The 14,043-nt window shown below is 44.7% G+C and overlaps 1 protein-coding gene across 1 annotated transcript; it reads right to left on the bottom strand.

Moving 5' to 3' along the window:
- Positions 1 to 3,465: 3,465 nt before the first annotated feature.
- On the bottom strand, positions 3,466 to 12,630 carry LOC5521154 (collagen alpha-1(I) chain-like). Its single transcript, XM_048720966.1, has 6 exons — positions 12,556 to 12,630; positions 12,097 to 12,182; positions 8,316 to 11,801; positions 5,380 to 5,405; positions 4,725 to 4,806; positions 3,466 to 4,109 (listed from the first exon to the last, which is right to left on the bottom strand). The coding sequence occupies exons 1-6, from the start codon at positions 12,564 to 12,566 to the stop codon at positions 3,529 to 3,531; spliced, it is 4,272 nt and encodes a 1,423-aa protein (XP_048576923.1). The 5' UTR covers positions 12,567 to 12,630; the 3' UTR covers positions 3,466 to 3,528.
- Between the last annotated feature and the right edge of the window lie 1,413 nt (positions 12,631 to 14,043).

The raw sequence follows: 14,043 nt of genomic DNA, 5'->3' as shown, positions 1-14,043 counted from the left end.
TCCCTGAATCTCTGCTTTGTTTTGGATAAACTTATAACGATAGTTCACAGTTTCTATTAGTCGTTGCACCCCCTCTTTGTCGTTGCACTCCCTCTGTCGGCGGTGGCATGTCAATGATAGCCTTGATCTTCTCTGGATCTGGCTGCAAGCCTTGTGAAGTAAGCCGACATAACATACTTCAACCACTCTAAGCTTTACTTTACTAGGATTAAACTTCAGTCCTACCTCTCGACTTCGATTCAGTACCATTGACAGTTTTTCATCCATTTCTGACTGGTCTTGTGCATGTATGAGGAAGTCATCCACAATGATTTCAACTGGGACACCTTCAAACAGCCGTTCCATCTCTCGCTGGTATATCTCTGGCGCTGGAGCAACTCCGAAAGGTAGCCTACAGAACCGGTACCTTCCCCAAGGAGTGTTGAATGTGAGAAACTTTGAACTTGCTTCATCAACTGGGAGCTACCAAAACCCACTGCAGGCGTCTAGAGCTGTAAAAACAACAGTGTTAGCAAGTTTGTCTGCAACTTCTTTTATAGTTACCAAAGAGTGATGTACACGCTTCAGTGCAGTGTTTAGATCTCGTGGATCAATGCAGATTCTGATTTCCTCTTTAGTGGGTTGTCCTTTCCCCTTATCTCGTCTCTTGTCTACCACTAGCATTGAGCTGACACCCATGGTGTGTGTTCCTCCTCCTTGACTATGATTCCATCTTGTTCCATCTCAGACAACTTCTCTTTTACAGGCCCCAGGAGTAATATTGGTAACTTTGATGGAGGATGAATAACAGGTGTTACAGACTCATCAGTTTTCAGAGTGATTTTATTAGGTAGTCTACCAGGCTTATCACTGAAACAACCTTGAAGGTTCTTTAGCACTGGATCTGTTGTTATGATATCTGGAAGGGTATGCTTGCTATCTTGAGCATCTGGAGCTGTTGGTTGACGCTGAATCAAATCTAAGTTCATAAATTGCAACACCTCTAAGTCAAGGCATGCATCGCACTCACCAATGGAGTAAAATCACCACGTACAACTAGGTATAAAAGGTCAACAGTACGATTCTTGTATTGAGTAGAGAGCCGTACACATCCAACTGGGTGTATTGGCTTAGTAGCTAACATCCCTTCAATGGCTAGTGGATTTTCTGGAGTGGCTTTCGTGTAACTTGTCTGTACAGGGAATGAAATTTGCCTCAGCACCAGTGTCGGCTTTAACTTTGACTTGACGGTTACTTATGGTAACATTGATCATGCTTTTGTTCCTTGACGCTGATACATCCACTGACCCCAGCTCAACTGAAGCAAAGTAGGCATGAGTTGCATCATCGTCACCATTGTATTCACTGGCGGCTTTTTCAACTTGATGCACACTGCTCTTCCTTGTAGATCTACACACCCTCGCGAAGTGACCGACCTATTTACATTTTCTGCACTCTTGCTTAAAGGCTGGACATTTACCTTGCGAAAATGAATGCCTGAGACTACAAAATTTGGGTCATCTTGCCTCACTTTGTTATTTTGCGACTTGGAGCTCTTGATGTCATGAATGTTAGATGCTGATTGCTCAACAATGCCAGTGGGTAGACTGAACTTCATCTTTTGTACTTCTGAGGTTTCGTAGGTACGACAATAATCATGTGCTGACTATAATGTCAAGTCTGGTTTCTTCAACAGTTCACCTCGCAGTTGATGAGACAACACTCGGCCGACAATTCGGTCTCGAATCAGCGAGTCTTTTAGAGTCCCAAATTCACATGTAAGGGCTAGTCGTTTCAAGTCACTCACAAAATTAGCAATCCTTTCGCCCTCTTTCTTGATTAAACACCAATCTCTCGTATATCACATTTCTAGCACCTCGACAAAGTTCTTCAAATTTCTTACAGACGTTCTCAAAGGATTCTGGACTTTCATCGGTACCGCATGTAAAATGACTGTATTCCTCGATCACTTCACTCCTAGCGCAATTAAGCAACATGTTTACCTTGATCTTGTCGGATTTGTTCTCCTTTTCTGCTGCTGCTAGGTAGATCTCAAATCGCATGATAAACTTTCTCCAATTTTCTGCAGCTTGGGCATCCAGTATTAACGGACCTGGCTTGTTGAACGATTCCCTCTCCGGCATGTTGTTTTGAGCTCGATTCGAATGGCCTTTATCTCCTTGTTAAACTCTATTTACGTCTCAGAGTCGTAGCCTGTATTCTTCTTTTCCAATTTAGACTTCTGACACCATGTTATAAGACGGTTGTCGGTCAATTAAACACATTTAATCTCTCAGTTCTCTGACACAAACTCCATGTGACTGTTCAACAACAACGCGTGAGCCCACGGTACGATGGGCTCCTAAGGGGGGAGGGTAGTAACAAACTAATATTATAACAAGAATGCTAAGTTCTTAAGAAAATCTCGAAAGTTGCAGCAAAATTTGCAATATTTTTGTTTTAGCGGAGCCAGCGCGGCCGTAGGCCGCGCGTGGAGCCCCATTGTGTTTCAGTTACGTGACTTTTGGCTTGTGAATTTTTTTCTGATGATGAAGTGGTGGTCAAAAACAGCAACGCACGAATATGGCAACTGTAGGCGAAAACTGGGTTTATCTCTAGATATTTGATAGCATTACCTTCAAAAGATGTATTATTGTAACGGAGCTTACCCTTGCATTCCAGAAAAGTAGATTTTTCAACGTTTACTTTCACTTGTCTTTCGCTTGAAGTCCTCTTTTAATTCTTCAAACGAGACAAAAGCTCACAAAAACATGCAGTCCTACAACTTTTAGTTTGTGGATGATTGAAACCCTCGGTATTAAACGGATGAAAAATGATTGTCTTCTTGTAAGTGTATTTATTATGTTTGAATATACATGCACTGCTTGCTGAAAACTGGGTATAATAAATTTCACCTTCTGTCATGAAAATGTACCAAGATGTGATTGTTACAATATTTATAGTCAATAACACAAATAATATTTGTTATATATCTGGTGCAGTCATGAATATTGGGGGTATGCCATTGTCTTTATTTACAAGCTGAAATTATACGGCTTTTAAAAATTATTGAAGGGGGAGGAGTTAACATGTCCCGCCAACCCCTGCTATGGTGTTGAATAATGCGCTGTAGAATTTCTCAGTTTGCAGCACTGTTCAACACCTTAGTGCCAAATGACACATTTTGGGGCTTCTATTGGGGGAACGGGGGGGGGGGGGGGGGAGTTAGTCGCAGACGGAATGTCTTTTCGAACTTCTCGATTTGTTTTCCTATATTTTCATGAGCAGGCTTCTATGTAAAGTACTGTTATTATATTGGTATGCTCAATTGATTTTACGAATATCTGCACCCCTCGTTCCCTCCTGTCGTGATTCCATTCCTACACCGAGCGGGCTGGTTTTCTGTCAGTTGATAATCTGATTTGCTATTCCCGAATTCAAGTGGCGTGAATTACATACTAAGAACAACAATACCAACAACAGTTGTAATAATTAATTAACAGTTTATTTAACCAATTTTAAACTCGATACATGGTATCCCTGTGTTTATCAGCATGGTGGTGGGCATGGGCATGGTGGTGGGCATGGCGCTGGACAGGGCACTGGACAGGGCGCTGGACAGGGGACTGGGCAAGGTACTGGGCATGGCGCAGGTGCTGGTGGGCACACCTGAGGTGGTGGTGGTGGGGCGGGGTTTCCAGGAGGTCCAGGTGGGCCAGGGGGTCCGGGAGGTCCACAAGGTCCGGGGCAGCCCTTCAGGCCAGGGCATCCTGGGGTTCCGGGGGGTCCCATGCATCCTGGAGGTCCTGGGGGTCCTGGGCGTGGTGGAGGTCCTGGTGGTCCGGGGGGTCCACTTGGTCCGGCGGGTCCCATCATTCCCTTAGGTCCGGGGCATCCTGGTGATCCGGGTGGTCCGGTGCATCCAGAAGGTCCTGGGGGTCCTGGTTGGGCTGGTGGTGGTGGCGGTGGTGGGGGTGGTGGTGGAGCACATATCGGTGCTGGGCAGGGTACTGGGCATGGTGCTGGGCAGGGTACAGGGCATGGTGCCGGGCAAGGTGCTGGGCATGGTACCGGGCAAGGTGCTGGGCATGGTGCCGGGCATGGAACTGGACAGCACTGCCTCTTGGCTCCTGACAATGCAAAGTAAACGGTAAGCGTGAAACGTGAACGTTTACGTGACTATTCAGGACATTTATCCATAAGAATAATAAAAATTGGTCAAAGTAACGGCAGACCGTAAGTAACGGGTGGCCGCATTAAACAGGTGTCCAAAAGGCGTGGCTTTACGCGTTTTTTGACATTCCTAGATAAAAATAAAAGTACGGGAATCCTTAAGGCAAAATTTAACAAGTAGCAGAATTTATCGAAGAAACTTTAGCAAATAAAAAAATTCCTGTGTCAAAAAATATATATACATTTTGACTTTTTTATGAGAAAAGGAACAGTTATCCCTTAGGGCAAAAAAAAAAAACAATTCCGTGTCGAGACTTCAATCTTAATTTGCCAAAGAGATTGGGACAAATGAACAGTAATCCTTGTGGTGAAAGATGGCGAATAGAGACTAGAGACTGGGTGGCAAATGTAGACGAGTACCAAATTGTAAAAGAGATGGGCAAAAATAAAACGCAAACTCCTTTGGGAAAATCAAACATCATTCACCCATACTATCATCATCATTTCATTTGTTTTGAATAGGAAACGCACGAATCATAAAGGAAGAAAAACGGCAATGGTAAAAGACGTACCTGACTTATGTTTCTTGACCGACTTGGCCGATATGACGGCGACAAGCGCCAAACAGATGACTATCTGAATCTTCATCTCGGCCTGTAAAGAAAGACAAAACAACATTTTAGATATTGTTTTAGATGATCACCGGTTCTACTTGGTGAAAAATATAAAGTTTTGCTTTCATATGACGTTATATCTTCGTAAATAATAAATAAGAGCAAAAAACGTTTTTTGCGATTTCTACAGTCAATACTATATGAAAAGGCTAAATTGTAAAAGGTATAACGGTTGACCTATTATCAGTTATTCAAATAGGGGAATTAGATGCAATTGATATAAATCAAAGTAAAAACAAAGTGAAAATTTGGTCATGTTATAAAGCATTAAATTTCAGAAATTAAACAAAGCAAGATATTTTGACTAATTGATAGACATAAGCTTGTCTAGTTCGATAAAGAAATACTTGAAATTAAAAAGAGAAAACAATGTAGAGATTTATTGAAGAGTCCATATAAATCCAATGAAGGTCAGGGGATGTAAATTAGAAAGAAAACAACATAAAGGATAAATGATTTGGCTAAAACGAATAGGAAAATTGAAATATGAATATGCGGTAGTTGCTTTAAGAAAATTTTCTAAAGTTTTTCTCAAGGCTAGGAAACTTCTTACCTTTCTGCTGTCGAGAGTTGAAATGACTGACGACCCAAGCTACTGCTGTTCTATATACCTGACCTTTGCGAGATCATAAATTATTATGGTCTAGAAAGAGTCAGAAGTGAGGTAACAGGACTGCCTCATTTGTCATGTTTACAGGTGGGGTCATTCATGGGTCGCCAGGCTGGGCTTGCTGAATCATGGCGACAAATTAGAAAAACGCGATGACCTAACACCAAAATCGTGCGCTTTGCCATCGTCTAACAGGATTTGATGAAAAAAAATCTATATATAATTCCTAGGGGAGTCAAAATGCTTATCTTAGAAACTTTGATCAGCTAGGGTGTTAAATAGGTAATAATGGCAACAGGTGATCTGTGTTTTTTGGTGCGGTGAATAAAACGCCACCTGGTGTTCATCTCATAACGAATATTTGCAAAGTGAAAAAAAGGAATCCCTTGTCACACGCTTTGCTAGAGATCACCGATTCACTCATGCTTTTATACATGATCGATTCTAGTATTCACTGTAGAGTGTTTATTGTTCATGGAAAACATTTTGGGAATAAATGTTGATATAAACAGTTAACGTCTAGAAAATCTAGTCGTGGCTCTATCAAATCGCACAATGGTTGGATATTCGGCAATTGCCGTGTACACGTTTTGCTGGAGATCACATATTCACTCATACTTTTCTAAAAGGTCGATTCTAATATTCACTGTAGGGTGTTTATTGTTTATGGAAAATATTTTAGGAATGAGTGTTGTTCATATTAACAGTTAACGTCTAGAAAAATAGAAAACCGTTTTTTCTATCAAATCGCGCAATGGTTGGTAATTCGGTAATTGTCGTGTAAAAAAGCGTAAAAAAACTCATTGTTCTCACACAATGGACAATAGTACTTTTAGGGTTTTAGTTTTATTTATATAGAGAATTAACAGATAAAATAGTAATAATAATAAAATAGAAAACCTTAAGGTGATGAATGCAGGGATTTTCCATTCCATTTACCCAGAATCGCTATTAAGAATGGTAACAAGTTTGTGTTGATAATAAACAACCGGAGATTAACACTTCATTCATTACGGTCGCGCATATTTCCAAAACTATTACAGCGAATTTGAAAATAGCTTTTTGTTGGATATTTTGTATGTTGGTGCATATTGAATTTATATCTAGATTTTCGGGTTTTTAGAGTTCAACGAAAAATAATTATTACACGCAATTGGATAAAAAAATTTCCTTTGCTTGCCTCCTTTCCTTGCTGCCGGTGTCGAATAAAGGGTTTGGTAGTATGACCATTGCTCATATATCCAGCAAAAACCGACTCATTAGCTTGAGATTTCTAAATTGCAACCTTAGCTTTGCTTAAATCTTGTTCTCCCATTTACAATTGCTGTGGCTAGTAACAGGAAATATGTATATATATATATATGTTCAGCTATCATTTTGATTATTAATCTTTTCCACAGATGACGACCTTAGAACAACATATGAAATAACAAGATTTCAAGCAGTAATTCACTGAAAAAAAAACAACATTGAACTATATTAATAACGTCTTTAAAAGGAAAACTATAGATGCTGGAACTAACCCTTCAGCAATAATAAATTTTACCTTTTTAATTCAGGGCATAAGATAACAAAGACATTTTTCCACTTCATTAGTCTTACCAATATTGTCTAAGCTAGAAGGAAGGTCGCAAACTGGTGGATGACCCATAAACACGCCCTTTCGCGTGCCTTACACATCATCTCTCTCATCCAAATTACTAAAGCTTTTTATTTAGTCTAACCGAATTTTTAAAAGGCTAGTGGGTTGGGCGAATGTTGGTGCACGACCCACAGACACAGGTTATCTTAGCTAATGGGTTGGCTTTGTGGTGGTGGGATGGTCCTTAGACACACATATTGAGTAACCTATTCGTGTATTTTTGAGATCTTTCATCTTTTTAATTTACTATAAAATGGCCAAAAAAATAAGTAAAATGTTAATAGGGTATTTACGCACAAACGAAATAAAAATCTAAACATAATTATTGATATAATTTTATAGTAAGAAAACGGTTAATTGGATGCTCGCTCATGTCAAAGGATGGTCTAACATCAAGGGAATGGTATAGTTCGCATTCAAGTTCTATAGTTTGTAATGTGTGCCCTAAATGTATTGTTAATTTTCCAGAGGCAGAAAATATTGAGTGCTCTTCTCCCTCTACACCCTTTTCCCTCCCCAGTGGCATCACCGACATTTTCCCTTCTTCTAGTTCTCATGGTGTGCTTATCACACGGCTTTCGGGCAAGGGGATGTACGCAGTCAATAAACTTTAATTCCAATCACTCGCACTACGGGAAATCGATCAAAGCTCGAGTTCATTGGGGCTGTCAGTACACAACAGTCATTGAAAGGAAAAGAAATCGGGCGGAAGGTTTTAGACCTTTGGGTCTATATAAGGGTAAAGTATACAGCATGTAACAAAAAGGTATCATGGTCGGTGAACTGGATGCCATCAATTAGAAATGTCATAATTTTAAAGATATTTATTAGATAATATCACTTATGATATCGCAACAGTGACGATGCGTTACTTTATGAGCATATAAGCTCTAAACCAAACCTCGACATAGCAATGAATGGAGATAACCTTCAATACTCGTGCTTTCTTGATGGATTCATTAAAATCCAAACTAATTCAGTGCAATTGTTTTCGTAAAGTTTTTGTAGAAAATGATTTCTTAAAATTTTACTGGCTTTGGTTAAGCCATTGTCAGTTAACGCTTACATTAATCATTCAGGGGAAAATGCAGAAATTTTTTTTAAGGCGAATTCCCTTTTAACCTTAATCCAGACGCATGCACAACAAAATTCAATGCAAAAACTAACATCGGATAATCTGAACCATTGCTGTGAATTTATATATAACTAGAAATGTCTTTAATTACTCTATTCTAGTGTTTTGACTTGATGGTACCACGACTGATCCTTCTCTTCATTTCGCTATTGGCCGATCTCTTCGCCTTTGACTTGTTGTGATGATGATGATGATGAAGGAACGATTTCTTGTGTGCTAGAGACTTCTTGCAGCAGTAAGACGGACATGAAGTTACACAAACGGTTTCACATGCGGGAGGGCAGGGAGGCGCAGGCTGGCAGCCCGCTCCTCCGGTATTTCCAGCCGGTCCAGCATCTCCTGGGGGTCCTAAGCATCCGTTTGGTCCTGGAGGTCCTTTAGGTCCGGGTGGTCCTGGGGGACCAGGTGGACTTGGTGGGCTTGCAGGACCAGGTGGTCCAGGAAGACCTGGGGGTCCCATCTCACCAACTTGTCCCGGAGGTCCGTTAATTCCTGGAGGTCCGGGCTGACCGTTGGGTCCTTGTGATCCAGCGGGATTTCCGTGGTTGCCTTGACAGCCAACTCCGCCAGCGTTTCCAGCTGGTCCGCATTCTCCGGGTGGACCTAGTGGTCCATTTGGTCCTGGAGGTCCCTTAGGTCCGGGTGGCCCTGGGGGACCAGGTGGACTTGGTGGGCTTGCAGGACCAGGTGGTCCAGGAAGACCTGGAGGTCCCATCTCACCAACTTGTCCCGGAGGTCCGTTAATTCCTGGAGGTCCGGGCTGACCGTTGGGTCCTTGTGATCCAGCGGGATTTCCGTGGTGGCCTTGACAGCCAACTCCGCCAGCGTTTCCAGCTGGTCCGCATTCCCCGGGTGGACCTAGTGGTCCATTTGGTCCTGGAGGTCCATTAGGTCCGGGTGGCCCTGGGGGACCAGGTGGGCTAGGAGGGCTAGCGGGCCCTGGTGGTCCTGGAAGTCCAGGGGGTCCCATCTCGCCGATTTGTCCCGGGGGTCCGTTTATTCCTGGAGGTCCAGGCTGGCCATTGGGTCCTTGAACTCCGGCTGGGTTTCCGTGGTTTCCTTGATAACCAACACCGCCTGCGTTTCCGGCTGGTCCGGATTCTCCAGGGGGACCTAGTGGTCCATTTGGTCCTGGAGGTCCTTTTGGCCCGGGTGGTCCTGGAGGACCAGGTGGGCTAGGAGGGCTAGCAGGTCCTGGGGGTCCTGGTAGTCCAGCTGGTCCTATTTCCCCGATTTCTCCTGGAGGACCATTGACTCCTGGTGGGCCAGGCTGTCCATTGGGACCTTGTGGGCCGGCGGGGTTCCCGTGGTTTCCTTGGTAGCCAGGACCACCTGGGTTTCCGGGGGGTCCGGCTTCTCCTGGAGGTCCTAGTGGTCCATTTATTCCTGGTGGTCCGTTTGGTCCTGGAGCGCCCGGTAACCCTGGAGGACCTGGAGGCATTTGAGGTCCTGGGGGCCCTGGAAGACCTGGAGGTCCCACGTCACCTAATGGACCTGGAGGACCATTGATTCCTGGTGGGCCTGGCTGGCCGTTAGGACCCTGTGGGCCGGCGGGATTTCCATGGTTTCCTTGGTAGCCAGGACCGCCTGGGTTTCCGGGTGGTCCGGCTTCTCCTGGAGGTCCTAGTGGTCCATTTATTCCTGGTGGTCCGTTTGGTCCTGGAGCGCCCGGTAACCCTGGGGGACCTGGAGGCATTTGAGGTCCTGGGGGCCCTGGAAGACCTGGAGGTCCCACGTCACCTAATGGACCTGGAGGACCATTGATTCCTGGTGGGCCTGGCTGGCCGTTAGGACCCTGCGGGCCGGCGGGGTTTCCATGGTTTCCTTGGTAGCCAGGACCGCCTGGGTTTCCGGGTGGTCCGGCTTCTCCTGGAGGTCCTAGTGGTCCATTTATTCCTGGTGGTCCGTTTGGTCCTGGAGCGCCTGGTAACCCTGGGGGACCTGGAGGCATTTGAGGTCCTGGGGGCCCTGGAAGACCTGGAGGTCCCACATCACCTAATGGACCTGGAGGACCATTGATTCCTGGTGGGCCTGGCTGGCCGTTAGGACCCTGTGGGCCGGCGGGGTTTCCATGGTTTCCTTGATAGCCAGGACCGCCTGGGTTTCCGGGTGGTCCTACATCGCCTGGGGGTCCTAGTGGTCCATTTGTTCCTGGTGGTCCTTTAGGTCCTGGAACGCCTGGTAACCCTGGGGGACCTGGAGGCATTTGAGGTCCTGGGGGCCCTGGAAGACCTGGAGGTCCCACATCACCTAATGGACCTGGAGGACCATTGATTCCTGGTGGGCCTGGCTGACCGTTAGGACCCTGTGGGCCGGCGGGGTTTCCATGGTTTCCTTGGTAGCCAGGACCGCCTGGGTTTCCGGGTGGGCCTACATCACCTGGGGGTCCTAGTGGTCCATTCGTTCCTGGTGGTCCTTTAGGTCCTGGAGCGCCCGGCAATCCTGGGGGACCTGGAGGCATTTGTGGTCCTGGGGGTCCTGGAAGACCGGGTGGTCCTACATCACCCAATGGACCTGGTGGTCCATTGATTCCTGGTGGTCCCGGCTGGCCGTTAGGACCTTGTGGACCCGCGGGGTTTCCGTGGTTTCCTTGATAGCCAGGACCGCCTGGATTTCCGGGTGGTCCTACATCGCCTGGGGGTCCTAGTGGTCCATTCGTTCCTGGTGGTCCTTTTGGCCCTGGAGCCCCCGGTAATCCTGGGGGACCTGGAGGCATTTGTGGTCCTGGGGGTCCTGGAAGACCGGGTGGTCCCATGTCACCTGGAGGTCCTGGTGGTCCTAAAATTCCATTTGGTCCTGGTAGTCCATTAGGGCCTTGTGGACCGGCGGGGTTTCCGTGGTTTCCTTGGTAGCCAGGACCGCCTGGATTTCCGGGTGGTCCTACATCGCCTGGGGGTCCTAGTGGTCCATTCGTTCCTGGTGGTCCTTTTGGCCCTGGAGCCCCCGGTAATCCTGGGGGACCTGGAGGCATTTGTGGTCCTTGGGGTCCTGGAAGACCGGGTGGTCCCATGTCACCTGGAGGTCCTGGTGGTCCTAAAGGTCCATTTGGTCCTGGTAGTCCATTAGGGCCTTGTATACCGGCGGGATTTCCGTGGTTTCCTTGTAAGCCAGGACCGCCTGGGTTCCCGGGTGGGCCTACATCACCTGGGGGTCCTAGTTCACCGTTGGTTCCTGGAGGTCCTGCTGGTCCTGGTGGTCCAGGCAATCCTGGAGGGCCAGGAGGCATTTGGGGTCCAGGAGGGCCAGGAGGTCCAGGAGGGCCCATATCTCCCAACTCGCCTGGGGGCCCGTTGACACCATTGGGACCAGGTAGTCCAGGAGGGCCAATGGCGCCTGCTGGGTTCCCTGGGGGTCCTTGAAATCCGGGAGGGCCTGGTGGACCTGGAAGACCAGGTGGTCCTTTAGGACCGTTTGGACCTTGTGGGCCTGGAAAACCAGGGGGTCCGTCTGGACCTGGTGGTCCAGGTGGGGGTGGTGGAGCTTCATATGGAGGTGGAGGAGGCGGCGTTTCACAACAGGATAGTGTGCATGCCGGAGCACATTCCGCGGCGCATCCTCCGCCACAGCTATCAGCTTCTCGCTTCCATACTGCAGACGTAAGTAAATAGATTGGTTTCTGCAATTTAACCCTCAAAGCTATAGCATCTGTTTACATATTTTTTTTCAAAATTTCAGATGTTACTTTCATGATTTATTGGTTTATAATTTGTGTATCGAGGTCTTCTAGATTGTCGAACATTAATAAGACAAAATAATTATTAGATGAAATGACATAAAATAAGATGATAAAAAACGGATCCAGAGCTGTGAACTTAGAGTGAAAGAATCTAATGACATATCAGTTCACCACAGAAAAAAATTATGAAAAATTTAAATCACCTACCATTGTGATGAAGAGATCGAGAGCTAACGGCGGAGATGAAAACTAGCAAAACGCATCCAGTACGGAGAAGCATTTTACTAGTTGTTCTGGAAAATAAAAAGATGTGTTTTATGATGTGTTTAGAGTTTAGCTGTATCACACACCCAGCAGAATATCCACATTGACATAAACTGTTAAATAAATACCATAATTCTTATTCAATAACATTTCAACAATGCTCTAAATAGCAATGATCAAACGTCCCTTGCAACGAAATTTTAATGTCTGGCTCCTAAAACGCTCAGATCCTCAGAAAAGAAATGCATATTTCGCTTATAACAAATAAATATATGGAATATCTGGATTCAGAGTCTATGAAAATATTGTCTTGTTTTCAATGAAGAAAATTAACAATATTTACATTCCTTGCTCAAAACGTAAGTCAAAACAGAATCACCAATGAATTAAAAGAACACCTACTTTCTCCTCATTTTTCGTTTTTACCTGGATAGAACCTTTTGAATTAAGAGTTCCCCATTGATTCTTCTTTGTGAACTCTTTGTTGAAATGTGGTAATACCGTATTGGTTGAGTTGAACGTGTCGAGGGTTTAATAATTTAGGGATTTCCCTAAAGGTTGTTTTGCAACCACCTGGTATCTATCACTGAAATTGTTCAACTAGCAGGTGGCAGGTCTTATGATCATCCCCTCATTGCATTGTCTCCCTAGACAGGTTTCTACACATCAGTTTCTTCAGGTTTTTCCCTCCTTTTCAGATTTAGGTTCTAATTTTTAGTTACTTTTGTTATTAAATAGCTGTATCATTTTTTTCAGGTTGAAGACATTTAGATTTTAGTGTGAATGCTTGATCTTAGCCATTGCTGTTCTCTTAACTAGAATGAGATCAGTCAACTGTTACGAAAATACCGACTTGCCGCCAATTTAACAATCTCACAATAAACCTTATATAGTGACACTTTGTTATATATGTCTGTTTCTTGCACCTTCTGGCTTAATCTAAATTACAAGCACGGGCTAAAAACAACACCTAATGTAAAACGCCCTTAACATAGTGTGGGAAATCAAATGGTAATTCGTGTATATGATTTGAATGAGTATCATCGATTGAATATTTGTATTATTCTTTGTCCCTAAATGAAGTCTTAGGATATCAGGACAGTATATTTTAAAAATGGTTTGAGTAAAGATAGGTTTCACTTACCCGCTCTGCCCTTCACTGTCCAAGGATCTCGCGCTTCCTTTGCCGTGAGGCCTGTGAACAGGCTGTGACGTGCTTTAACTGCGCACGCTCAACTTGCGTAATTTTCGTTTTCGGGGATTTGTTCACCATCCGTTCATCAGGTATTTTCCGTAGACTCACCAATTCGAGGGCAAAGCAGAACTGGGATTTCTGAAATAAGTTACGAGGGGGGGGGGGGGGGGGGGGGGCTGAAAGATTCGAAGTTCGGAAATCATCAGGTGCACTGAGCTATGGGTATTTTTCTCCTTAAAAAAAAAACGAAAAAAAGGGTACCAGGAATAGCCCGATATCCACACAAACACCGTAACATCAATATAATATAGATGATTGCCCCTACTTATGTGCCCCTGGTTTACTTTTAAGTGCTTCGCCCGATATAAAAAGCTATGTGTTTTCCAAGTATTTTAACTATAATTATAACGAATTATAACTACAATTAGAACTAGTTAAAAATTATAATTGTAGTCATTCAGCAGGCACGGCTGCTCACAGGGGCGGCGAGCAGGGGGGGTGGTGCATCTCATACAGATGACTTAGACAGACGACAGATAGAATAAGCTATGCTCTCCTGTCAAACACGAACATAATGCTTTTGAAAACAGGTATTAATGGCTTGTGTCTCTGACAATTGGTGATGATGGCTGCGTTTTTTATTTCAAGTGACAGCCTGAATTTCCGTCGAGCGGATTTTTTCTGACTACACTTAT

Source organism: Nematostella vectensis, chromosome 2 (assembly GCF_932526225.1).
Source record: "Nematostella vectensis chromosome 2, jaNemVect1.1, whole genome shotgun sequence".
Lineage (NCBI taxonomy): Eukaryota > Metazoa > Cnidaria > Anthozoa > Actiniaria > Edwardsiidae > Nematostella > Nematostella vectensis.
The sequence above is the reverse complement of the archived record's forward strand: the minus strand, read 5'-3'. Positions and strand labels throughout refer to the sequence as shown.